Source organism: Myotis myotis, unplaced genomic scaffold (assembly GCF_014108235.1).
Source record: "Myotis myotis isolate mMyoMyo1 unplaced genomic scaffold, mMyoMyo1.p scaffold_m19_p_11, whole genome shotgun sequence".
Taxonomy (NCBI): Eukaryota; Metazoa; Chordata; class Mammalia; order Chiroptera; family Vespertilionidae; genus Myotis; species Myotis myotis.
Window position 1 is genome coordinate 7,428,621 of NW_023416315.1, and position 27,945 is coordinate 7,456,565.

General features: G+C 50.6%; 1 protein-coding gene across 1 annotated transcript; it reads right to left on the reverse strand.

Moving 5' to 3' along the window:
* Positions 1 to 130: 130 nt before the first annotated feature.
* On the reverse strand, positions 131 to 27,945 carry FKBP9 (FKBP prolyl isomerase 9). Its single transcript, XM_036327369.1, is given in 12 exon segments — positions 131 to 1,483; positions 3,267 to 3,430; positions 4,889 to 5,034; positions 9,238 to 9,424; positions 12,302 to 12,447; positions 15,798 to 15,987; positions 18,047 to 18,192; positions 19,051 to 19,240; positions 19,633 to 19,778; positions 27,537 to 27,787; positions 27,789 to 27,839; positions 27,841 to 27,945. Coding segments are annotated over 12 exon segments (1,899 nt in total). The 3' UTR covers positions 131 to 1,306.

The following is a 27,945-nucleotide window of genomic DNA, read 5'->3' on the forward strand; positions in this document are numbered from 1 at the left end:
GCCTACACCCTCTAACTCTCTCCCAAGTCAGCACAGCGAGGTCCTGCGAGTCCTGGTCCGGGGGATTCTGACTGCACGGTATATTCCCACGGGTCCTCTCCGCCTTCCAAGAAAACACCACAAAGCCTGGTGAGAGAATTCAACGTTTTATATACGAAAAGATGGGTTTCCCAACATTCAGTTGAATGAGTGCATGGCGTTTCCATGGACTACCTCAGAGCTACATCAGTACAAAACAGTTTAAATTAGTAACAGAAAGCCATTTCAGAAGGAAAAGCGCAGGTCACTTCAGGGAGGGGAGGCGGTGCCATCACCGGTGGGGAACAGAGGAGATAAGGCAGCAAGGTGTTCACTGCACAACGTGGGGACGGGCCCCGGGGGCGGGGAGGGTCCTGTTACGCAGAGCAGGGCCCTCCCGCTCCAGGAGGCAGAGGAGCAGCCTGTCCCCTTGTTTATGCTCATCGGCTGGGAAGACATGGCCACCTGGGCCACAGGGAGGCGCTCTGCAGCTCGGCCTGGCCTCCGGCCCTGCACGCATCTATCTGATCAAAGGACTCAGGGCGCGACGGGGCAGTGACGGGGCTGAGACGGTGAAGCAGGTGCTCTCGCGTGGCAGACGCAGTCACGTTCTCTACCCGTGGGCCTCCATGCCTTTTGTGTGGTCCCGTTTTTCACCTCCAAGCTACCCAACCAATCGGAGGACCACAAGGGCATGGGGCGATTAAGTAGAAAAGCATGTGTGTGTGTGTGTGTGTGTGTGTGTGTGTGTGTGTGTGTGTGTGTGTGTGTGGAAGAGGAGGAGGAGGTGGAGGCTAGGCCAATCAGAAGGTACTGTACAGGCCGCTGAGAAGCTTTCGGGGGCTTTCTGGGAACCCCACTGGGCATGCCCTTCGCTTTTCCTGCCCGTCTGGACAACGCTTATAAAACACCAGCAAGTTAAAAAAAAATTTGTCTTAATCCTCTTTACACAGATACCCTGGATTTTTTTCTTCTGTTCCCTGCAGGATGGTTATAACAACTTCTATACGACTCTATTTTCCCTTAATATCAAAACTACCCGGAAGGCCCACAGAACATGTTGGCAGCACCGCCTTTTCCGTATCCCACACAGCCCGTGCGAAGGCCCCTCGCACCGATTCAGTCTAACACCCTGGCGTTCGGTCTAAAATTCTCACGTGTGTATCGACCCAGCCTTGATGTGTGGCCACCTGCACTTGCTGACAATTCACCTTCCGAGAGAGCCTGGCGCCCTCCCGGCACGCTCCGCGGCCACGGGGCTTGGTGTCACACACGGGGCTCCTCGGGCTCAGAGTTCATCGTGCGTGGCCTCCTGGTCTTTGAGCTTGAACTCCTCGGCCGTGACCTTGCCGTCTGCGTTGCGGTCCTGGTTGGTGAACATATTCTTCACAATCATCTCAGCATCAAAGCCGGGAGCGAGCTTCCCTTTGCCGGAAGCCACCTGGGCATGAATGTACTCCGAGAACTGGAAAGGGGAGGGACAGGCTCAGGCCCAAACAGAATGGGGTTTGCATCAGAGCTGGCAGAACAGGAAATCCTCTGAGCTACGCAACCTGGGTTTTCCCCTCCAGATGCGGGTTAGAACCCGCCGACTGAGTGATTCCAGCAGCCCTTAGGTTCCAGGCGGGCGACCCCAGTGGCTGCTGGAGCTCCCCCTCCCCCGAAATCAGCCCTTCGTTCTTCACAAAGACGGGCCCCTGACCACCCAGCCCCGGAGAACACTGCTGCCCACACTCATGCATTCACACAAGAAAAATGTATCGTCTACTGTGTCCTAGAGCTACATCAACACACAAACAAAACTTCCTGCATCTGTAACTCCAGTATAGGAAAGACGCACAATTAAAAATGAGCATAAAAAATAAGCTCCGTATTAAGTAAGAAAGGGAAATGCTCTAGAAAAACAAACAAGTAGAGCCAAGTAAGGAAGATCGGAAGTCCCAGTGGGCAAGGGGGTCAAAGTATGAATTCGGGGTCAGGGTCCGAGGCAGGGACAAAGGGAGACTTGCGCAGAGGCTTGAAGGAAGCAAGCGGAGGTGCCAGTTGTCCGGGGCAAGTGCCTTCTGGGGCAGAGAGGAGAGCGGGTGTGAAGGTGGGTGGGTGCCTGCCAGGTGTTCACAGACCAGCCTGGGGAGAGGAGGTGGAGAGGCCACAGCGAGCAGGCTGTGGAAAGGACTCTGAAATAGGGGGTTCTGCAGGGGTCTGAGTCGAAGCGGGCCGTGATCCGACTTGTGCATCAGATCAGAGGAAAGACTCCTGAGGAGCCACCAGTGAGGCGGAAGGAACACCAAGCAGGTGAGGGGTTCTGGAAGGCGGGGGAAGAAGGTGGCGTGCGAAGGAGTCAGCTGTGTCGAGGTAAGAGAGTGAGGACCGACCACTGGGCTCGGCCATAGGAAAGGCACCGGTCCCCTGGCAAGACCAGGTGCAGTGCTACTGTGAGCAAGCCAGTCGCCGGGAGATGCTGCCGGCGTGAGAGAAAGGGGAGAAGCTGGGGCGATGTCCCTGCACGAGCAGGCGTGGGGCAGGTGGGATGGACGTCAGCAGGGCTGTGACGGACAGAGGACTCTACTACCCAGCTCCACCAGGGGGTCCGCTACAGGAGGCACAGCACTAGATGCTCAAACAGGGCTGTGGGTCCTGGCTCCCACCACGGGGGAGCTGGGTGACCCTGGGCAAGTCATCGACCTTCTCTGTGCACAGCTGCTTCCTCTGAAAACTAGGGACGATTCCATGGCTGTCGTAAGGGCCAAGCAAGGTAACAGATGGGAAAACAGCATGCCAGGCATGCAGCGAGTGCCCGGGAACTGGACCTGACCCAGAGCCGAGACCCTGGAGTCAGTCCCTGTAGCTCAGTTTCTGCAAAGAGCTTCGATTAGAGCAGCGGTTCTCAACCTGTGGGCCGTGACCCCTTTGGCAGTCGAACGACCCTTTCACAGGGGTCGCCTAAGACCATCCTGCATATCAGACATTTACATGACAATTCATAACAGTAGCAACATGACAGTTATGAAGTAGCCACGAAAATAATGTTATGGTTGGGTCACAACATGAGGAACTGTATTTAAAGGGCCAGAAGGTTGAGAACCACTGGATTAGAGCATGCGTGTGAGAGCGCTTGGTGCTTGTGTGTGGAGGGTCTCACCAGCACAGAGATGAACACAGGTGTCCTCCCCACGCTGGGAAGGCTCCCGGGCCCAGGACGGCTCCCTGAGCTCCTCTGGTCCCACCTGCCTGCAAAGGTCAGTTACCTCTTCCAGGAGGACTTCTCCGTTGCCGTCCTTGTCGATTTCTTCGAAGAGGTTGGATGACACCTCGTCGTTCCATATGAACATGTACCCCTCCGGCAGGCCGGCCACCAGCTCCAGCAGCTCGATGTCAAACACCAGCACGGCACTGCCTGGCACTTCTCCGTCTGCCTCAGCGACAGGGAGGGGAGGGTTAGCGCCATGGGGCAGTGGACAGACCCTCAGCCGCCCGCCGCCCCACCCTGGCCTCCAGCCACCTCACGGCGGGCAGGCAGTTCTTGGGAAACAAGGAAGTTCAGCATCAGCACATGGTTTTCCCATTGGTAGGCAGTGACTGCTAGTGAGTCACCAAGTCAGCTTAGAGCAGTGGTTCTCAACCTTCCTAATGCCGCGACCCTTTAATACAGTTCCTCATGTTGTGGTGACCCCCAACCATAAAATTATTTTCGTTGCTACTTCATAACTGTAATTTTGTTACTGTTATGAATCGCAATGTAAATATCTGATATGCAGGATGTATTTTCATTGTTACAAATTGAACATAATTAAAGCATAGTGATTCATCACAAAAACAATATGTAATTATATATGTGTTTTCCAACGGTCCTAGACGACCCCCAAAGGGGTCGCGACCCACAGGTTGAGAACTGCTGGCGTAGAGGGTGTGACCAGCCTTTTTTTTTTTTTTAATATATTTTTATTGATTTCAGAGAGGAAGGGAGAGGGAGAGAGAGATGAAACATCAATGGTGAGAGAGAATCATTGATCTGGTGCCTCCTGCACGCCCCACACTGGGGATGGAGCCTGCAACCCAGGCATATGCTCTTTCTGGGAATTGAACTGTGACGGTTCATAGGTCAACACTCAACCACTGAGCCACGCTGGCCGGGCCAGCATTTTTTTTTTTTAATAAATGAACAGAATAAAACAATTAGGGTACCTTGCACGTGGGAAGGGTAAGTATCATTCCATGAAGCTTGAGTTTCCCTGTTACAGATAAACCTAAATGTACATGTCTATATGTATAAATATAGATTGTATATTTACATGTAACACAGGTTAGGAGATAAAACACACTTCTTACTGTGTGTCTTGGTGATTCAAAGGCTCTAGAAGAGGCCACAGTGGGAGAGCTGAGTAGATCTCCCACTGATTCAGAGCTGTGAGGATAACGAGGTATGCCTTCATACGTGGTCCAAGATGACGGCAAACACGAACTCAAGAACTGCATCTACAGCATGGCCCCGGCTTTCTCAAGAGGACATGGGCATTCGCCTGGCGTCAACTCTGAATCCATGGGGGTCTTCACACAAAAATGCCAAATGCTTTTTAAAAAAATCCAAGATTCTTTGGGTTCAAAATGGGAGGAGCAGGGCTGGGGTACAAGGTGTAAAAGGTGAAGGGAGCCCCGGCCAGGGGGGCTCAGTTGGTGGAGTGCCATCCCATGTACCGAAAGGTTCCCCGTTCCATTCCCTGTCAGGGCACATACGCAGGTTGTGGGTTCAATCCTTGGTTGGGGTGGGTACTGGAGGCAATCGATAGATGTTTCTCTCTCTGAAATCAACAAAATTATATTAAAAAAATTTTTTTTAATCTGAAATAAACAACAAAAACGTGCCACTTACCCACGCCAGCCTCTCCGTAGCCCAGGTGTGGCGGGATGATCACTGTCCGCTTCTCCCCGACGCACATCTCCCGGAGCCCCATGTCCATTCCCAGCACCACTTGTCCAGACCCCAGGACAATATTATACGTTTTGCCTAAATTCCACCTGGAAACGAAACAGAAGCGTCCCGGGTTAGGTCACCAACCATTGGCACTTGAGTGTCCGTGGCACATCTCATCACTGCCAACGGCACAGATCCCCGTCTGGTCACGAGGAAACAGACAACCCACATGGAGGGGCACTTCGCAAAAATAAACAGACACAAATAAAACACCTATATCATCTTCAAAAGCGTCCAGATGGAAATCAGAGGAGGGCTGAGGAAGTGTTCAGGGTTAGAACATCTTGGAATGGGGCCCTTTGGCTATTAAAGGCCTTAGGGGAACATTCAGCGAACTTCATGGGGCCTGAAAGTGAAAGGTGGTGGTCTATCAGTGTCACCTTCCTGGCGTGGGTGCATGACGGAGCTACGCAGGAGGAGGAGCCGGTTTAGGAAAAGCACACGAAAATCCTCAGCGTGATGGGGCATCGTGGTGGCAATTCTCCAGGGTGGCAATTCCACGGCTCTTACAATATTTAAGGTTCGGTCGATGTTCTAGTCAGAAATTTCCAAGGGAATATTAAAAATAGATAACGTAGTGAAAGCCCTGCCTTGCAGATTCAGCAAGGCCTGAGTGCGAATCCTGGTTTGGCCACTGAACTTGACCCTGGGAAGTGTGATCTCAGTTCCTCCTCTAGGAGGTGGAGGTAGTAATGGCTGTCGCACAGGGATGTCCTCAATCGGAGACAGTATCTTATGCTTGGCACAGTGGAGAGGACGCATAAAGCACTCAATAAACAAATGGCCTTGAGGGTCTTGGGTCTGTAACCCTCTTTGACTCCAGAAAAATAACTATGAGTTTAATTTGGGCCATGGTTTTTTTGGTTTTGTTTTTAAATATATTTTTATTGATTTTCAGAGTGAGAAAGGGAGAAGAGGAGAGAAAATATGGATGTGAGAGGAAACCATTGATCGCTGCGTCCTGCATGCCCCCTACCAGGGGATCAAGGCCGCACCCCGGGCATGCGCCCTGACTGGGAATTGAACCAGCAACCATCCAGTGCATGGATGACGCCCAACCAACTGAGCCACACAGGCCAGAGCTGGGCCATGGTTTCAATTACCTGTCATACCCATGGTCCCTGGGTAATCCAGACAAATGAAAGCCGGCTCTCTCACCTCCATCACTACTGAAAATAAAGGTATTTCCAAACCGATGGCAACCCTATCGCCTCCTCAGGGCAAACAGGGGGGATGTGCTTCAATGCCAAGAAGAGCTCCCCCCCCCCCCAGTACCTTAGAGGCCCTTTGGAGCCCCTCACCAGCTGGTGACAACATGGGAGGGTCTGTCCCTTTGGGTCCCATCCCCTTCCCGGGTTCCCAGCCTCCCCTGCAGGCTCTTTCCCACCTCCAGCTGGTTCCCAGGGCCCGGCTGGTTCTCTGGGGCCAGGAAACCAAAGCAGGGTTTGCATTCGTCCTACCTGGGACGAAGCAGAAGTCAGCCACTGGCACAGGCAGCCCTGGCCGGGGCCTGCGGGAGGGGCGCCCGTCCGCCCCACACAATCCCTCCATTGTCAGCAGCACAGAGGCGCCTTCTTACGGCTCTTCTCCAGGGACCGGCGGGGCCCGCCCAGGGGACCACGGGGCTTCGAGGTCTCAGGGACCATGCAAGAGCTCATTGAGTCATCACACAGCGAGTCCGCCTCCCTCTGTGAGGCCAGCGTGAGCTCGCAGGATGAACCCTCGCAGCAAGCACCGTGCTTTCATGCTCATGTCTGCAAGCTCCGTCCGTTCTTTCTCCTTGGGTCATCTTTTTATTTGTTTCCTTCTTTCTTTTCCGCCAGTTTTTCTCTGACATTCTCCTCATTCCTTCGGTGCCTTCCCAGCTTCTAAATACTTCCTGCCTCCTGCCTGCAGCCACCCTCGCCGCTCCCCACCCACATTCCCCTCCGGCCCCTCGACAGCCTACTCACTGCCTCCTGTTTGCAGCGCTCCCAGGGCGAGGCGGGACCAGGCCCCACCTTCCAGAAGCCACCCCCCCCCCCCCCAAATCCCACACTCATTGGGTAGATGCCACTTCCTTTCATCCCTTCATTCTGAAACATACACCCCTGAGAGCCCAGCAAGGATGCCGCCCTTCGGTGTGGGTTTACACATAACACAAAGGCCCCTGGTAAAAAGCGGAGTCTGATCAGAGGAAGGAGCCTCACGTGGCCTCCAGATGGTTGTGAACCCACCCAACACACCTCAGATGGCTGGAAGCTGGCTCTCCCTCCCCACGGGAGAAGTTTGTCCTGAACCCACGGGCACGGAATCTCTTTGCCCATTTCCTACCCTCAGCTCCCCCTCCCAGGGCCGGAGGGGCACCAGCAAAAATGTGAACGTTAGCAAGAGCGGTGACAGCACGCCACTGGCCATGGAGCCGGTTCTAACCTCACGGAGCGTGCTCACAGGCCTAAGCTCACTTCATCCCCAAACCACAGGCCACGCTCCCTCCCCACCATCCGCAGGCTTCTAACCCCAGTGCCAGGAGGTGTGTTTTCAGTCGGCTACATGTCAGCCTTCGCTGCGGAAGCTAGTGCCTGTTTCATTGACTCCATAATGCCTCCCCCCCTTTTTCCCCCCACATTTTAGCATCTCTGTAACGGGGATACATGCTACAATGGGCAGCGTGTCATTCCCTTAGGGAAGCATTTTTTACTTCCTTAGAGTTTCCTCCAATGATGCTTCTAATCAACACATTTTGGATGCGATCATGTAGGCTAACTGCATCAGGACACAGGACCTCACAGCAGCAGAGAGAATGGTCTGGACGGTCTGTCCCTCAGGCTCGCCCTCCTGGCCTGGCTCCCCCGGCCACACTGTCCCCGGAAGCCAGAAGGCAGAGGTACTGGGGGGAGGAGAAGACCCTCCCCGTCCACAAGAAGTGCAGCACAAACACTTACATGAAGCCCTTCCTTCTCCCCAAGATCAAACGGCAGCTAAGCCAGGCTCAGTGCAAACACGGATGCACTTAGACATGAAGCGAGGCTGGCCCTGGCCAGTGCGGCTCAGCTGGTTGAGCGTCGTCCTGTGCACAGAGGTTCCGGGTTCGATTCCCAGTCAGGGCACATGCCCATTTTCAGGCTCGAGCCCCAGTAGAGGGGTGCAGGAGGCAGCAGATTGCTCGTTCTCTCCCTCTCTCCCTCCCTCTCTCTCTCTCTCCCTCCCCTCTCCTTTTCTCTCTCTCTTAAATCAATAAAAACATATTTTTTAAAAAAAGACTGAAAATGTCTCTTTCCTGAAGCGAATATTGGATTAACTTACAGACGCATCTGAACATTCGATGCATCAGAAGCAAAGCTCCTTGAGCCTCCCTGACACCAGTTTATACTGTTGATTCCCTTGATATGTTTCCAGCAACATCTCAATCACTTACCCTTCACAGAATGCCCCCTTCCAGCTACGCTCTGGGCTACGGAAGGAGTGAAAACACGAACAAGCACCTTGGTGTCCGTGGGGCATTCAGACCAGCCACGGAGGCAGAAACTAAACTAAAAGGCAGGGAATGCGTAACACCGTTATGAGACTCCGGAAGTGGGGGCAGCTGATTCTCCCTAAGAAATGAGGACAGCCCTAGCTGGTTTGGCTCAGTGGATAGAGTGTCGGCCTGCGGACCAAAGAATCCCATGTTCGATTCTGGTCAAGGGCACATGCCCAGGTTACGGGCTCGACCCCCAGTAGGGGGCGTGCAGGAGGCAGCCGATCAATGATTCTTTCTCATCATTGATGTTTCTATCTCTCTCTTCCTCTCCCTTCCTCTCTGAAATCAATAAAAATATATTAAAAAAGAAAAAAAGAAATGAGGGCAGTTGGAGAAAAGGGCAGAAGCCGACCAGAAGGAAAGGACCTGCAATGCGCCTCCAGCCCCACTGCCCAGGGCGCCCGGGAGGCGGAAGCCGGGCCCCAGCAGAAGACAAGACGGATGAGGCAGACAGAGCGGACAGACCGGCCTGGCGTGTCAGGCTCCGGAGCCTGGCTTCCATCTGCGGGCTCATGTTTAAAGGCAGCAGTTAAAGACGAGATCTGTTTTTCAGAAAGACGTCACAGGAGCAGGGGGAGGCCATGAGGACACATCAGAGCAGTGATATGGGCTTGAGCTACGCGGGGGGCGGGGGCGGGGGGGGGGTGTCTATGGAGATGACAGTCCTCGGCCAGGATCTGATGAGAAGAAAAGGAGAATCCTCCAGCCGCCCGCACCCCCTCCCTCCGATCCCCGGGGCCCTCACGTGGAGTCCAGCAGGGTCCCATCCAGAAGCGAGGCGTTGTAGTGGTACTTGAGGTAATCCCCCTTCTTACTCAGCACCGAGCAGTCGGGGGGCTTGTAGTGGGACGTGACGCTGATGGAGTCCGAAGGGTTGTGGAAGTCGATCACGTGGATGTCAAACACCAGGACGGCCGAGCCAGGGATATTCCCTAAAGGACAGACCCGGGAAATGAATGAGGAAACCCTCCAAGCGCCCCCAACCCGCCGCCCCCCAACAACACCAAGGATGCCCTCAACCCTCACCCGCATCCATGAGGGGCACGGGACTCAGGTATGAAACCCTAGAGAACCCTGGGAGAAGGAAGCTGGAATGGCCCTTAGAAGTAACCCGACCCTCACGTTACACATGGGGAAACTGAGGCACGGATTTGCCCTCCAGGTCGGAGCCAGCTGGGAGCACAGTTGGGACTGTCAGTTCCAGATGATGAGCTCCTGCCCTGGGGCATCGCTCCACTGGAAAGATGCCTGGCTGAGCTCGGCACAGACCAGGCCACAGCTCAGCCACGTGAAGGCTCGCCCGCTCCGCCCAGAGGCAAGAAGTGAGATGAGAAAATCAGCTGCGCAGGAGAAAGAGGACCAAGGGCAAGTTCCTGGGGAAGCCGGGCCCGCACTGCCCGCACCGTGTGCTCCTGCTGCAGCACGGCCGACGCCCCCGAGAGCCTCCCTGCGCACCGTTTGCTTCTTCCGCACAAAACCACTCATAAGATTTTATCTTCCGTTATCTCCACTGTGAAAACAGGCCTCTGAATAACGTTTTCATTCACAAAAGTAGGTGGTGAGGAAACCACACACTTTGTCTGTGTCCTGACACCCTCAGGGGTCAGTCCCTCAGGGATGAGCATTAGGTGCCAATCAAAAGAGGACAGAGGTGGACCCCTGACTCCCCCAAGACTCCCCCTCCCCGGCACAAAATCACCTGGGGTGTCACGGGTCAGGGCGCCGCGCCCCCACAGCAACTTCGGATGCAGCAGCCTCAGGCCCAGAAAATTTATGAGCCTTCGATGCATCCCAGAACCTTATCTAATTCTCTGACAGAAAGCCAGAAGGAGAAAAATCGTTTAAGCAAATGTCTCCCCGTCAATACTTCTCTTTAGAGAAAGGAAGGACAGTCCTGAGGCCCTAATTACAGGGACGTAAACACTCAGAGTAGTTTTCTATTTCTGCACGCCTTTGGCTACAGGTAGAAGTTCACATGACACAAAACAACAGGCATCGAGACACAAGGCAAATAAGCAAGGCCTGTTCCATGTGGCTCAAGCCGTGACCTGTGGTGGCTGCATAAATGGAAAATTTACGTCGGGAAGGAACAACCAACCTGAGGTTTCTTAGATATTCTGGACGTGCCCTCCTGGGAAAATTCCAAAGACCCGTAGGCACAGTAATAGTCAGGAAAGGGTAATATCATAAATATATACAGCCTGCCACGCCAGCCAGAACCCCATCAGCAAAAATAAAATAAAATCAGAATAAATGTCACATCAACTATTCCTAAGCAAGCTAGCAAAAAATGGTATATGAGGGGGAAAAAAACATAATTAAGAAGGGAAATATGGCTTGGAATACTATGCAGCCATTAAAAATACTTGTTGATATAGAGAATTTTCACAACAAATTAGACAGAAAGAGAAATGACAAAGTTATATGAACAGATGATCCCATTTTAGTCAGTATTTGTGTAGGTGGATGTGTGTTTCCTTTTATCTACATAGATTCACATAGACTAAAAAATATAGAAGAGTAACCGGGGGTGGTGGACACACAATACAATATACAGTTGATGTATTATAGAACTGTACAGCTGAAACCCATACAATTTTATTAACCAACGTCACCCCAATAAATTCCATTTTTAAAAAGCATAGAGGAGTATTCACTTCTTGGTCGTATTAGTTTCCTATTGCTGCTATAACAAATTACTACAAACTTGGTGACTTAATGTCCTTGCCTTTCCCAGCCTCTCAAGGTCACGGCCATTCCCTGCCTTATGGCCCCTTCTTCCATCTTCTAAGTCAGCAGCTTAGCGTTTTCTTCTCTTTCTGATCTTCTGCTTTCCTCTTACAAAGACTCTTTTCTTAAAAAATATATTTTTTTTTATTGACTTCAGAAAGAAAGGGAGAGGGAGAGAGAGAAACATCAATGATGAGAAAGAATCATTGATTGGCTGCTTCCTGCATGTCCCCCACTGGAGACCAAGCCCGCAACCAGGGGAGTCCAAGTGGGACCTGCTGGTTCACAGGCTGACGCTCAACTGAGCCACGCTGGCCAGGCACAAAGGCTCTTGTAAGTACATCAAGGCTGCCTGGATGGCCCAGGGTGATCGCCCATCTCAAGATCTTTCCCTTAGTCGCATCTGCAAAGACCGTTTTGCCATGAAAGTAACCTTCACAGGTCCTGGGGACCGGGCGTGGCGTCTTTTGGGGCCACTCTTCTGCTTGCCACACTACAACGTTCATTCCTGGGTGGGGGGATTATGGGAGGTTTTTGTTGTCTTGATCTGTATTTTCTTTTTCGAGAGTCAACATGTACTCTTTGTGGCCTTTTTAGGAGGGAGTTTACGATGAGAGGGACAAAACTGTTCTAAAACTGGATCAGCGTGATGGTTGCACAACTCACTACAGTTACTAAAAGTCACTGAACTGGATCCTTAAAATGGTGAACTTTATGGCATATAAATTATACCTCAAATAAAGCTGTGAAAAAGCAAAACGTGTTCCGCCATTTACTCTCAAATGGCTTAACAACAACAAAAAAACGTAATTTATAGACAGAGAGAAAATAAACATAGCAAGATGTTACAACTGGGGAAACGAACGGGCGCTCACTACATAGTTCTTCCACTCTGGAGTCGCTTTACGGTTCTTCCAAAGGAAAAGGCCAATCGGTGGGCAGGGCAGACCAGGGGACACAGCAGGGCAGCTCCAGAAGGGAAAGCTGTTGGGGCCTTCAGTTCTAGCTGCACTTCAGTTTCGACATTGTGCTCATGAAGGCCGGGTTGCTTGGAACGCCCTGCAGGCAGCCGCACTCACCTCTCCCATCCTCCCCGTACCCCAGGTGAGGGGGGACCACGATCCTCCGCTTCTCTCCGATGCAAACACCCAGTAGACCTTCATCCATCCCAGCAATCACGTAGCCCTGCCCGATGTACGTGTCGAAGGTGCGGTTCCGTGAGTAGCTAGAAAAGAACACACAGAGTTCCTCACAAGGGACACCACAGCTGTGACATCCGTCAGCACGGCGAGGCAGCAGGAGACAGAGGCCGCCAGTCCCCGAAGACTGTGACCTTATTGTAAAAATATGTATGGTTTTATTGATTTCTGAGAATGAAAGGGAGAGGGAGAGGGAGAGGGAGAGGGAGAGGGAGAGAGAGAGAGAAACATCGATGAGAGAGAAGCATGGATGGCTGCCTGGAGATCGAGCCCCCAACCCAGGCATGTGCCTGACAGGGAATTGAACCAGCAACATCCTGGGGCGTGGCAGGGTGAGCTAAACCAGCTGGGCAAATACAGTGAACCTTAGAATCGGAGGACACAGCCAGGAAAAGGCTCCTCTGTCCACACCCAGCGTCCAGGCTGCCCTGTTGATAGGGGCACCTCAGACACAAGCCCTCCAGCCTTCTGGTCACCTTATGAATGGGACACAGTAACAAGGAGCAACCACAGGAATGCAGCTAACGTAACTGAGACGGACGCTTGGCAACCACGTCGGGCTAATGAAAAAAGCATCAAGGGAGCCCTTATCGGAAGCTCCGCAAGCGTCCAAGGACAATGTCCAGCTTCTAAGGAGAACCTCTGCACAGGTGGGACGTGAACACCGAGAGCAACTGGACTCGGCAGTCTCCACCACCGCCGGGCGAATTCTCCCTGCCGTGTCCCCGCTCACCGCGCTGCCGTCTGGCGAGGACTTGGGTTTCCCAAGTGCCACTGGCAGGCGGCCCAAGCATTCCGCTCAGCGGAGATCCAGGCTCTGGGTGAATTGCCAACTGAGGTCAAGAATCATGAGTTTGGTGAGAACAAGAAGCAATTTCTCGCAGCCCGATGATTCCAGAATAAAATCATAAAATTTCATCTGCCACGTCTACTACCCAACTCTGAACCACAGGGATCTGCACCCGTTTTCCACCCCCACCTGGGGCAGATGGGCAGAAAGCCTGTCCTGAAAGAGCCAGTCTGTCCTACCATCCCCTCATTGAGCACAGCCCAGGGTGACTGCCTCAGAGAAGGTGGGGAGAGCTGGGCGAGTCTTCCTTCTCAGCACCCTCAGAGACCACCAAGCCAAGGGCCATGAAGAAATGGTAATAACAGTCCTGGCCAGTGTGGCTCAGTTGGTTGAGCATCATTCCATGCACCAAGAGTTCACTGGCTCAATTCCTGGTCAGGGCATATGCCCGGGTTGTGAGCTCGATCCCCTTGGTCAGGATGAAGGCATATGGGAGGCAGCTGATTGATGTCTCTCTCACATCTATGTTTCTCTCTCTCTCTCTCTCCCCCCTTCTCTTTTTTAATATGTTTATTGATTTCAGAGAGGAAGGGAGAGGGATAGAGAGATAGAAACATCAGTGATGAGAATCATTGATCGGCTGCCTCCTGCACACCCCCTACTGGGGATCGAGCCTGCAACCCAGGCATGTGCCCTTGGCCGGAATCGAACCTGGGACCCTTCAGTCTGCAGGTCAACGGTCTATCCACTGAGCCAAACCGGCTAAGGCTCTCCCCTCCTTTCTTTCTAAAAATCAATAAAGACATATCCTGGGGGTTGAGGGTTAAAAAAGAATGAATACTGTTTTGAAGGTGCAGGATATAGCAAGCTCTCATTCCTGCAAAAAATTAAAATAGGGGAATATGTATTTCAATGTATATGTATGGATGACCGATGAAATTCATAATCCCGCTTCCCTGTGAAGAGGGGCACTGGGTGTCAAGGACAGGATAGGAGAACAATTCTTCATTGTATACACTTTTATACTTTGAGGATTTTGAACTATGACAGTGTATCACTTAGTAGAAAATAATAATGTTGAAAAAAGAAAAAGAATACCATCTATTATACAAATTAGAAAGCTAAAATAGTTTAAGGTATGACACTGGCCCAGGAAGAGTTAGACCAATGGAAAAGGATAAAAATTCTAGACAAAGACCCAAAAGTATATTTTAAGAATTTGGTACGTAATAAAAGCCAGATATTTGATGAGTGAGGAAAAAAACAGTTATTCAATAAGGAGTGTTGGAAGCACTAGCTAACCATCTGGAAAAAACTAGTTAGATGCTTACTGTCACATTGAATACAACCACTTCCAGATGGATTGAATATTTAAGCATGAATGCATTCATAGGAGTGGAGAGGGACTGTGGAAAGTTATTAATATTTACGCTGGTAGTGAGAATAGAAGGGGCTGATGGGAAATTATTATGTTCTATTATATACCTTTGCATTGTTTCACTTATATAGTAAAGTAGGGACTGGTGGTACAACATATCATAATGCGTACCTGGCTTTCATTTTGAGTCATGACTGTTACATTTTCCCCCGAAAAGAAAACCAAATGAAAAACTTAGAAGAGACCCCAGGAGAGCAGGAAGAATGAATTATTCAAATAAAATGAAACCATATAACAATTCTTCTGAGTGTTTCTGGCTGACTATCAGTGGTTCTCAACCTGTGGGTCGCGAACAATGAAAATACATCCTGCATATCAGATATTTACATGACGATTCATAACAGTAGCAAAATTACAGTTATGAAGTAGCAGCGAAAATAATTTTGTGGTTGGGGGTCACCACCACATGAGGAACTGTGTCAAAGGGTCGTGGCATGAGGAAGGTTGAGAACCGCTGGTAGATAAACGCGAAGGCTACTGCCTCCACTGTTTGCCCTACAGGAGTGGTTTCCAAACAGCACAGGCCATTTGAAGGAGCAAGACACACCTCACACAGGCAGGCCCCCGCCATCTGCACACCTGCAGCTGAGCCTTGTAAACCAAACACGACTCTGAATCACAACAGAGGCTGGGCCATTAGCCTCTTCGACCGCAGGAAGGCAGCCGAACGCACCCAGCCAGTCCCCGCAGTAACAGGAAAGCTTGTAAAGTTTGGCAAGCGCTTTTGTCTCCCTTATGTCTTTAACCATCTCTGTGAGAAAGGTGCCAATCACAGGTAAAAACCTGAAGCGTAGGGAGGTCAAATGCTGTCCAAAGCGACACAGCTAGTGCACAGGGACTGGAACCCAGGTGTCCTGCCACCCAGTCTGTTCCCTTCCCAGCCTACTGCCTGGACCTCCCTTCTGGCCACTTCCCACCTTGGGCCCCACAGTTGAGTGTGCGCTTGGATAGCTGAGCACAGCAGAGGGGGCCGGTGGGCGTCTAAGGTGAACCTCCCCTCTTTCCCGGCAGATTCAGGTCCCCCAGGCCCCCAGGGGACAGCTCTACCGGCCTCTGAAGGACTTCAGCTCAGCAAGCAGCAGCCTGTGTCGGAGCTGGAAACACTAACTCGGAGTCAGCACTGAAGGGCATTCAGGCCCGGTCCTCACCTGGAGTCAAAGAGGGTGCCGTCCAGCAGCGTGCCGTTGTAGTGATACCTGAGGAAGTCCCCGCTCTGGCTGCGGCGCTCGCAGTTCTCAGGGACCACCTTGTTCTCCACGGAAATGCCGTCCTTGGGGTTGTGCAGGTCCAGTAAGGCGACATCGAACACCAGCGATGCCTGCCCAGGAATGTCCTTCCCTGGGGCGGGATGCAGGAAGGGCATGACATCAGGACACAAGGACTGCCACTCAACCCCGTGTGTGTGTGTGTGTGTGTGTGTGTGTGTGTGTGTGTGTGTAACTCATTCTTTGACAAACGTTCTTCCTCGTCTTGGGCGGCTCCCCCTGGTGTCTCACCGTGGCCGGCAGGTACAGTGTGAAGCCTGACTCCCGCAGGAAACGGAGCAAAGTGACATGAATGAGGTAAAAGACGACTACGACCATGCTGTCTACGCTTGTGCTGGCAAATCAAGGCTCCACGTGGGCACCCCCACATGCAAACGCCAAGACATACGTCTGTGGGCGTGTTTGTGTAGAAATGCAAATGACAGGCATTTAAAGGCACAAATTCCAAAGCTCGGGTCTGCTCCTACCTAGACTTGTTCTTTGGAATACACAGCCAGTTTTTTTTCAGAGACAATATGCAAAATTAAATCCTCTAGGTGCCTCCAAAACCAGATATAAATAAAATTAAAGTTAGCTGAGGTCAGAGAAAAAGTGACACCCGCAACCTGAAATATAAAGAGTCCGCGAGTGGTTTCTGTCTCGCCTCTGGATGGCACTGCCTCCCCTGGATCTTCCGACAGCGAGGAGTCCTGCATATCAGCAACATGATCACCCACAGGGCGAGCTTACTGAGCACTCGCTCTTCCTGCGAAGATCAGCAGCCACCAGTAATGACCTCTAAGTGCAGTACTTTGGGATGAAAGTGAGTTCACTGACGAACCACCCTCTGTTGAGGTCGCCACTGTTCACCATGCAGAGGAGGCCTGGGCAAGTGAGCCACGTGGTCCTTCCCTCAGGGGGATGATGAAATCGGCTGAAACAGGCTGCTGAGTCAGCCTCCGGAATGCAGGTGTGGCCCATCCCGAGGGTGTGTGTGCGCGTGCGTGTGCGTGTGTGTGTGCACGCGTGTGTGTGCGTGTGCGTGCATGTGTGAGGGTATGCAGTAGGATATGCATCTTTTGTACTTTTCTGAATCTTGTCATTTAAGAGAGAAAAAAAAAACCTTAAAAGTCACCCCAGGGCTTACATTTTTCAAGCATTATCACGTACTAAGTGACAGTTTGTTGTCTTTTTTTAACAACTTTAGTGAGATATAATTCCCATACAATTCACCTATTCAAAGTGATACCTGGACAGCTGAGTACAGTATTAAAGTACAAAGTTTTTAAAGAGTTATTATTTTAAATAAACCTTTTCTTTTGAATATTTAAATTATTAATTCTTTAAAATAAATAAGTAATGTTCCTCATATTTAGCTAGGCATTTAGTTTTATGATGTATGTCGGGTGCATGTAGATGATGGCAAAAGAATTTGGGAGCCAATGCGAACGAATGTCCTCGGGCAAGGATGAGACCACGGGAGCATCGGTAAGATTGGACTGTCCAGTTCGAATCTCATTTCGCTGGTGGGAACAACATAGGCTGGGCAGTGGTTGGCGCCCACGGTTATAGCTTATGAGGCAGTGGCAGATGGCTTCCTTGTGAACGCCCATGACCGTGAACACGTGGAGGTTCCCGCCACCCAGTCATCAGAGAGCAGATGAGCTGGACTAGCACGGGCTGCCCCACACGACTGTGCAGAGACGGAAACGCTGCGCCTGCACCGCCCAGGACAGGAGCACCCGGCCATGTGCCAGCAAATAGTCACAAGTAGCTAATGGCTACCATACTGGACAGCGCAAGTCCAGACCAACAGGTCTGGGGGATTTCGTGTAGCGACTTGCATTAATGACTGCAATAAAAATAAGCACAGTCCTGCCCAGCACGCCTCAGTTGGTTGAGTGTTGTCTGTGCACCAAAAGGTTGCTGGTTCAATCCCCAGTCAGGGCACATGCTCAGGTTTCGGGCTCTATCTCAGGTCGGGGGTATGCAGAAAGCAGCTGATCAATGTTTCTCTCTCACATTATTGTTTCTCTCTCTCTCTTTCTCTCTCTCCACCGTCCTCTTTCTCTAAAAAAAAAAAAATTAATAAAAAAAATCTTAAAAACAAAGAAAGGACAGATGAGAGTGGCGTGAGAGTGAGAAGGACTTACCGTCTCCATCCTCTCCGTAGGCCAAAAAAGGAGGAATGGTGATGATGCGCTTTTCCCCCACACACATCCCCAGCAGCCCTTTATCCATCCCAGGAATCAGCCAGCCAATTCCCACGTAGGTGTCATATGTTTTCATGCGATTATGACTGAAAACCAACGAGAAAGGGGAGAAGTTCCATACCAGAAGAGCATTTCTTTTCTTTCTTTTTTTTTTAAATATATTTTATTGATTTTTTACAGAGAGGAAGGGAGAGAGATAGAGAGTTAGAAACATCGATGGGAGAGAAACATCGATCAGCTGCCTCCTGCACATCTCCCACTGGGGATATGCCCGCAACCCAGGTACATGCCCTTGACCGGAATCGAACCCGGGATCTCTCAGTCCGCAGGCCAACGCTCTATCCACTGAGCCAAACCGGTTTCGGCAAGAAGGGCATTTCTAACTCACCCCTCAGTAGGGTTTTTGTTATCCACATCTCAGCTGAGCAATGAACCCATCCCCATCCCGGGAGACGAGCATATATGGATCTTTGCTCCTAATCACAGAGCACACGTCCTAGAATTTATAAAAAGCCTGTGATTAAGCCACAGCAATTCACAAAATTAGGCTTGTTCTTCTGTCTAACCGCACACACCTACAGTGAGGGGAAAGGCTCACTTCCCCAGCTTAGCACCTTCTGCCCACACTTCTCCAAGCTTCCTATACATGCAGCCTTCCCCTCCTTCTTCCGTGGAAACTACAAAAAATGAACCAAAAAATGCATGAACTCCTTGGTCTTAGGGCCCTTCACTTAACAAGACCTGAAAATACTGTTAATTTAGATAAAACCTGTTCTTAAGTTTTTCTAAGATATTTTACAATGTGGACGCTGGCTCTATGAAGAAGTTAATGCTGGTGAAAGCTGGGAGGAGTCCGTTTCCTGGTTCCTCCATGGGTATGAAAAGCAGGCGAGATGGAGGGACTCAGGGCATTTCATGGATACGAGCATGGATGTGGGACTTACCTGGAATCGAACAGTGTCCCGTCCAAGAACGTCCCGTTGTAGTGATACCTAACGAAATCGGACACCTGGATGGTCCGAGGGCAGCTTGGGGGCTTGAAGTAAGTGTGAACCTGAACCTGATCTTCCGAATTCCAAATATCCATCAGAAGAACGTCAAAATGCAGCACTGAGTCTGGGGGGATCACACCAGCTGAAAATGAAAGAGAATTCACACTGAGGAGCTGCCGTCGAGGGCTCAAGGGGACACCGGCCTCCAATCCCAAACTGAGCCCGGCTGTCCTCCACATGAAACAGAAAGAAAACAGAAAAACAGAATGTTCCTCTCAGCCAGGGTAACACTCACTGCACCTGTGTTAATAACGCCTTCCTTCACATCTAGAAGAAATGACCCTAAGAGAAATTTTAGTTGTATGTGTGAGCGTGTGTGTGTGTATATGTGTGTGTGTGTGTGTGTTTGCTGCTTCTTAATTTCCTCCCCACAATCTAAAGCTTCCAAGGATTCTCCCATCGGCCTGACTGAACAGCCTGCAAATGTTCGGTTGTTTCTGCAGACGTGTTGACAAACACGGAACGAAAACTTACAAACGCCTTCACTGCCGTAAGCGAGCTTGGGGGGGATCTTCACAAACCGCCTCTCGTTCACGCACATCCCGACCAGAGCCTGGTCCATCCCTGCGATCAGCTGTCCTTTCCCCACAAACACGTTGAAAGTGGAGTCTCTGTCGTAGCTGACGACCCAAAAGGGAGGGAGAGAAAGAAAAGTATAAGTAACGTTTCCCTTCGTGAAACCCAGCTGTGAACATGTACCCGCGGGCGGAGTGAGGCCACTGCCAAGCAAAAAGCCTGCAGCGGAGTTACTGACACGGGAACTGTTCATACAGGGCTGGAATTTTTTAAATTCCTGTGACTACTGCCAGCAAATCTAGTTAGATAGCATCAGTATAACCACCCCCCCATATATACAATATATATGTATATACATATATATACATAATTTATTTTGAAAAATAACTTCCAATTCTACTAAAATTAGTTTGCTCCATTTCTTTTTCTTTTTCTTTTTTTACTGCAGAAAAACACACTTAGGGCAGTGAAACAGGGACAGGCACAGAAGGAGCAACAGGAGAGCCCAGGCTGGCCGCTCGCTGGGAAGTCAGAGGAAAGGGGCCGTGTGGACAGGTTCAGGGGTGGGTCCGGGATGAGCTGCCGCTGCCCACTGCTCCCCTGGCTGCAGGTCTCATGGGGTCCCTTAGAGCTTGGGGAATACATGCCTGTGGGGGGAAAGGAGGGAGAGAATGGCATGGACATGCTCCCTGGAGGGAGAGCACCCATTTTACTCCATTTCTGTGTGACTGGTACCTAAAAACATCATCCTAGCCCAGCCGGCGTGGCTCAGTGGTTGAGCAACAACCTATAAACCAGGAAGGAAGTCACAGTTAAATTCCTGGTCAGGGCGCATGCCTGGGTTGCAGGATCTACCCCCAGTAGGGGTGTGTAGGAGGCAGCCAATTGATGATGTTTCTATCTCTCTATCCACCTCCCTTCCTCTGTCTCTAAAAATCAATAAAAACATTAAAAAACAAAAAACAAAAAAATACATACAATAAAGATTGTATGGCCATTTTAAAATACCAGATTAAAAACGCAATAAAAACTTTTAAAAATAACAGACTCCTGTCATGGGGATGTAATGTACAGCATGGGTCTATAGTTAATAATTTCCATATTATATTTCATATTTGTAAGCTGCTAAGAGCGTAGGTCTTAAGATTTCCCATCAAAAGAAAAAATTTTTCTAACTACGTATGGTGACAGATGTTAACTACACTGTGGTGATCATTTTGCAATACATCCAAATATGAAATCATTATGTTGTACACTTGAAACTAATATGTAATATGTCAATTATACTTCAATTAAAAATTTGGGGAAAAAAAACAAAACCCCAAACAGATTTCTATTCACTGGAAAAGAGGATACACTCATTAAGAGAAAAGTGCAGGTTACAGAGCCACGATATAAAACAATCCCATTATGGATTTACATATATAGATGCACCTGAAAAAATCCACAAGGCGACACGTGAAAATAATATCAACGATAATCTATGGGTAGGAGATTACAAGTGATCTGTCTTCCCTTTAATGCTCTCTTAATTTTCAAAATGATCATGTAATATTTGTGTAATAAAACACTAAGAGCGGCTGGATTATACCTCATTAGGACACACTGCCCTTCATTTGGTAAATGACTTCCACCTTTTCTCTAAAAAAAGGCTGGGGACAACAGCACATCCTCCTCCCACTGGCAGGGCAGCTTCCTCAGACCCCACCCCCACTTCCCTTTGTCTTCAGTTTTATGGCCCATTCAATAGCCTTCCTTTCTCCAAGGTCAGTGAATAGAACACAAAATTCCAAGTGCAGGCCAACAAGCCAGAGGACAAAAGCCTGGGCGGCTTTACACCTGAACCCTCAACCTCTGGAGGACCAAAAGCCGCTCCCTCTCCCTCGAATGCCAGCTCTCAATTCCACATGGCCATGGCCATGCCCGGCCGGAACCACCATGCCCCGAACCACCATCTAACTGGTGGGTTTATGTTAATAATGACCAGAACTTGAGGCTTCAAAGACTCCCCAAGCCTAGAACATGCACAGACAGCAACAATGCACAGGCTGAAGACTACTTTATAACTATGTTTTCCATCCACAGCACTTGAATACAGTTCTCACATTTTTTTAAAGAATGCATTTTTATATATATATATATATATATATATAATCTTTTTTTAAAAATTGGTTTCAGAGAGGAAGGTAGAGGGAGAGATAGAAACATCAATGATGAGAGAGAGACATTGATCAGCTGCCTCCTGCATGCCCTCTACTGGGAATTAAGCCTGCAACGGTGGTATGTGCCCTGACCGGAATTGAACCAGTGACCTCCTGGTTCATAGGTTGACGCTCAACCACCAAGCCACACTGGCAGGACTATAGTTCCCAAATTTAGTGAGAATGTTTAATAATAACTACTATTTAGAGAGTGTTTCTGATGTGAGGCACAGAGGCAAACTCAGTTTTGCCCTATACTCCTCACTGGATCCTCATACAACATGTTAAGGTGGGTGCGGATACCTAGGTTCGTGAAGGTGAAAACATTTCCCAAACTCACATGGTTAGCCAAGTGGGGGAAAAAAAAGCTAGAACCCAGGGCTGTTCAACTCTTACCTTTCAGGCATAGGGCCTCCCTAGACGATGTATAAAAACTGCTACTGCCTCGCAGTATTAATTTCTTCACTTGATGACCCCGTAAACGAAGTGCTAAAAACAGAAAACACCCTTCTAAAAGAAAATTTACATACTCAAGAAACTAACGGTGCAAGGCAGGCCAGTCTTATTTACTGCTGAAAACTCCGACCATCTGGAAAAATAAAGTTGTTCTGAGCACATTTGTGCTGATCAGCACAACTGGCACACGTTCCTGTGCAGCGCCCAGCCCAGCGCCCGTCATGAAAATGAAGCTCGGGAATGAGCCGTTACACAACCTGTCCCAGCATCTGGCTGACGGACACCTTTTGCAGACATCCCAGGCCGAGTGCTGCGGAAACAGATGATACACCCAAAGGAGGCAGTTCCAGGGAAGTGTAATAAAAGGGGCTGTGCGCAAAAAAGTGTGTGTGTGTGTGTGTGTGTGTGTGTGTGTGTGTGTGTGCCGGGTGCAGAGAAATGACAGGGAGATGCAGTACCCAAGGGGACCAGTAGGGAGTACTGTTGTCACAGATGGGCCTGAAGGATTCAGGGACAGAGAGGGTAGCTCAGAGCACCCCACAGAAGCTAAGCTGGGACCTTAGGTCTGGGGACACTGCCCACTATGACTCTACAGACAGGGAGCCTGGGAGATAAATATCTCATCTTTATTCACCTCCCTCCCTCTGTTCTTTTGCTGATGCCGCATTGGCTGAACCCAACCAAAAGCCAAATGACAAGGAGGTCGCTGATATAACCCCCTGTATCACTGGAACGGGGAAAGTGGGCCTCGCAAGGCAAGTGAAAATCACCCAGCTCCTCCAAAACCCCCTTTCCTCTCCACCAGCTTGTTTTTCTCCTCTGCCCATTCTCTGCTGCAGACCCTTCCATTGCTGCCCCTGACACTTGTACCTTCCCCTGCCTCGGGGGGCTGGGGGTGGGGGGAGGCTGGGGCGGGATGAGAGGTGCCTGCGGTACTCTCCAATGATGCTCTTCACAATTATCAGCCCAAAATCCACTAAGACTGGAGGCATCATGTAAAACCATCATATGCACCTCCCTCAACTGTATACCCACAAGCACACACCACCTGGCAGCATGTTCCTCGGGAAAAATGACCATCCCTGGCTGAATTCTTAAAGCACAAATTCCGTGGCTCTATTGGTAAGTGTAGGTTTCAATCTGCAATGAGGATGAACCTTGAGAAGAACATGAGGCAAACTGAACACATTCCCTCTCTCAGGTCCCCAAAGACCATTCCTTCCCCAAGCTCCCAAACTTCTCTCTCTTATTTTAAATGTTTGTTTTTATTTTTTTAATATATATTTTTATTGATTTCAGAGAGAAAAGGAGAGGGAGAGAGAGAGAGAGAGAAACATCAATGATGAGAGAATCATTGATCGGCTGCCTCCTGCACGCCCCCTACTGGGGATTGAGCCCGAAACCTGGACATGTGCCCTTGACTGGAATCGAAGCTGGGACCCTTCAGTTCGCAGGCGGACACTCTATCCACTGAGCCAAACCGGCTAGGGCTCAAGCTCCTCTTTTTAAAAGGGAATTAGAAAACCAGAAAGGAGTTCCTTGATGTCAGAGATGGCAACTACATCTTGGAAGGTGGAAAGGGAGTGGATGAGCAGGAACTGACCTAGAAATGAAGAAACAGAATCTTGATGTATAGAAAGGGGATGTGGCCAAGGGTGCGTGCCCTGTGCCTCCCAGAGCCTGCAGGTAGAAGGCGGCAGGGCAGAAGGAGCTGTGTCAGAGCATCCCACCCAGCAGGGCACACAATAATATTTACTGAACGTCTGGACTCTAAGGCCTGCAGGCTGTGAATGAAATGACCAGATGCTTGGTTTGCCTGCTAAAGATCACCGGAACTGCTAAACTTCAGTCCCCCAAGGAAATCTGAGCAAACAGAAGAGACCATCCCCCTCTAAGGGGACGAGGAGTGCTAGGAATATGACAAAACTCCTAAAAGCTGAATCAGGACTGGCTGACCAGGCACTCCAAGACCTGGAGAGTGAGAGCAGGAGTCCCACGGACACCTGCAGGCAGAAAGCTGGGGTCCTCTCCTAGGGTCTGGAGCAGCAGCCACAGGGGTGTATTAACGAACCCACAGAGGCTCCGAATAAAACCAAACCAAGCCCAAGCCAGTGGCCAACGGCTGAAGGACTGGATCTCTTGGCAACTGCAAATGCCCATAAGCTGAACCATCACCAACTGTTCCCAAGCGCCAGGCAGAGATGCAGGAAGAAAGAAAGCTCTGTGGAAAGAAAGGCCCTTCGAGGTTTATGACTCTGGTCGGGGTGACAGCCATCCAGCCATCATTTCCCTCTGGGCACAATCTCCGAATCAGCAGCCAAAGCCCAAAACACCTTAGGTTTTTTCCTCCCTCAAGATCTTCGAGCAGGAATAGCAAAGTCATCCCTAATACTTCATAAAATCCCAAAGGAAAGGGGGCCCTAGAGGGAAAACCTCACATTAGTAAAGCACCTACTGTGTGCCCTGCCCCTTCCACTCCACTGTCCACACTGCAGCCACAGGGACCTTCATAAAACACAAATCTGGTCCCTCATTCCCCTGATTAAAACTCTCCAATAAGCCCTAACCGGTTTGGCTCAATGGATACAGTGTCCGCCTGCGGACTCAAGGGTCCCAGGTTCGATTCCGGTCAAGGGCATGTACCTTGGTTGCGGGCATATCCCCAGCGGGGAGTATGCAGGAGGCAGCTGATTGATGTTTCTCTCGCATTGATGTTTCTAATTTCTAACTCTCTATCCCTCTCCCTTCCTCTGTAAAAATTCAATAAAATATATTTTAAAAAACAAAACAAAAAAACTCTCCAATAAAAAAGAAGAAAGAAAACTCTCCAAAGGCTTTCCATTGTCCTTAGTCAAAGTCCATACTCCATACCCAAGCAGGCAACATCCCTCTAAAGCTGGCCCAGCCCTCCCTTCTGGCCTCCTCTCACCTCTCTTTTCTCCCCTCGGCCACTCCCATGCTCCCACTCCCAGCTCAGACCACAATGAACAGACTGAATGTCCCCCAACACAAGGCTCCCACCTCCAGATCTCAACTATTCCCTTTACCAGACACACCCTCTTCTCCCTACAACCCTCACCCCTCAGCATCTCCCAGTAAATTGTAACCCTCCTCAGGTCTCATCCCTGAAACCCCAGGACTCCATCCTGAACCCCACCCTAACATGACATACGGTTAAGCCTTCTGTGTGCTTCCACAGCTCCTTGCTTTTCTTCCATCGTTTATATATGGTAGCCCTTAGGCTCTGGCACTAAAATGCCTTGGTTCAAAGCCCCACCCCACCACTTGGTAGCTAGGGACCTTCAGCAAATTCCTTGAACTTACTGAGGTTCGGTTTCTTCAGTGGTAATGAGGTATCTACCTCGCTGTCTTATAAGTTAAACGAATTCATCTGAGATTAAATGAATTCATGTATGTAAGGACAGGTGATAAAAACTCCATGTGAACTCTATGTGAGAAACAGAAGTGTGTGCTATTCTTTCTGTACTACCTCACTATGTGATTGCTGAACTGTCCGTGGTAGGGGCAGGGAGGGGACAGTCCCTTCAGGGGCAGACACTGCATCCAAGTTTGCTGAGTGGACAGTAGCCCCTCTGTGCTCTTTCCACTGTCCCACACCGTCTCAAAGTGGTTGCCATGCCTACAGGGTAGAAAGTCTCAGACAACTTGTTCTAGTGCGAATTATTAAGTAACACCAGTGTAAGCAGGACATTCTTCCCTATTTCTAACTAAAGAAGCAAATGAGAGAAGACACACAAATGGTCAGTAAACACGTGAGAAGATGCCCAGCGTCATTAGCCTGAGGGAAGTACCACTTAAAACCACAGTGAGATGCCGCTTCACAGCCACCAATAACTAAGTGGCTATAATTAAAAAAACAATTATAGGCACTCGGAGAATGTGGAGCAGTTAGGGCCCCATGCACTGCTGGTGGGAATGCAAAATAGCGCAGTCAGCTGTTGGAAAATGCGGTTCCTCAAAAAGTGAAATAGAGTTGCCCTAGGACCCAGCAATTCCACTCCTAGTGCTGTATGGTTATTCCACATTTTGTTTGCCCATTTATCAGTTGATGGGCATTCGGGCTGATAGTACTTTCTGGCTATTATGAATAATGATGTGTGAACATGCATGCACAAGGTTTTGTGTGGATATGTGTTTTCATTTCTTTTTTGGAGTGATGAAAAAAAAATGTCCTGGAATTGGATAGTTGTGATGTTTGCACAACTGTGACTATACTGAACTGTACATTTTGAGTGAATTGCTTGGTATGTGAATTCTACCTCCAAAACAAAAGACATGATTGAAACAATAGTAAGCACATGCATGTCTGAGCACTTGCTATGGGCCTCGTAGCACGCTAAACAGCTTTTGTACATTCACTCATGGTCTATAATTTCAAAAAACAAAGCCAGAGAAGGTAAGAGAAGGCTTAAAAAGAGGAGTCCTGTAAGGAGCCTGCCCAGCCTGAGCACAGAACGGACGCTCAACAGATCTCTCTGCCTAGTCGGGTGATTCACTGCGATGTGCCCCAACAGAACTGTTAGTAACAAAGCCTTGGGGGGGGGGGGGGGGGGGCCTGGAGCTGGAGCCGAAGAGGCCTGTTAACTCTGGACTTGGATTGTCCGAGGTTTCAGTCTGCCTCCACTTAGACAAGTGTCTTAGCCTCAACGGCCTCAGACTTCACTGGCCTAATGAGGGTAAGGACAGTACCAACCTCGGAGAATTGCTGTAAGAATTACGTGAGCACATTCTACGGAGAGCACTTAGCCCTCCCCCGGCCCGTGGTAATCCCTCCATACGCACAGCGGCCGCTGTCATCGGCTGGAGCATCGCAGACGCGGTGAGGGGCCTGCGGGAAGGCACGGGAGGGGGTGGCAGGCGCACAGCCACAGTGACCTCGGGGTCGGTCGACCCGCAGAGTGACGCTCTCACACGAGTTTCGCGCGTGTAAATGAACGGGCAAAGGGAGGGAGGGCGCGACTTGCCCCAACTTCGCTGCGCAAGGTCGTGTCGAAGATTCCAGCCCAGATAAGAAGACCTGGGGAGCCCGAGGGCCGGCAGGGGTGGAGGGTCGCGGAGCTTAGGGGCAGGAGGAGGGAGAGGGAGGAGCGCGGGTCCGCGGGGCGGAGCTGGGGGAGGTCCGTCCGGAGGGAAAGGCCTGTCCGGAGAGAGGGAAGCGGGAGAGAGAGCCCGCGGGCGCGGTACCTGGAGTCGAACTTCTGGCCGTCGGGGAAGGTCCCCACGTAGTGGTAGCGCACGAAGTCGCCGCTGCGCACGGTGCGCGGGCACTCGTCGGGCACGAAGCGCCGTTCGATCTGCAGCTCCGCGTCGGAGCCCAGGCCCAGGCCGGCCACGGGCGCCGCCTGCCCGGTCACCCAGAGCAGCAGCAGGAGCAGCGGCGGCGGCGGGGGTCGCCAGCTCCGGGCGCTGGACGCCATCGGGGCGGCGAGGAGAGGAGCGGGGCCGGGCGCGGAGACGGCGGGGGCGCGCGGAGCTCGGGCAGCGCGCGTGGCGGGCCGGGAGCAGCGGCGTTTGCAAACGTGGAGCTGAATGCCGGCCCTCCCCGGGCCGCAGCCGCCACCCCCTCGGCCCCGGCCCCCGCCCCCGGCCACAT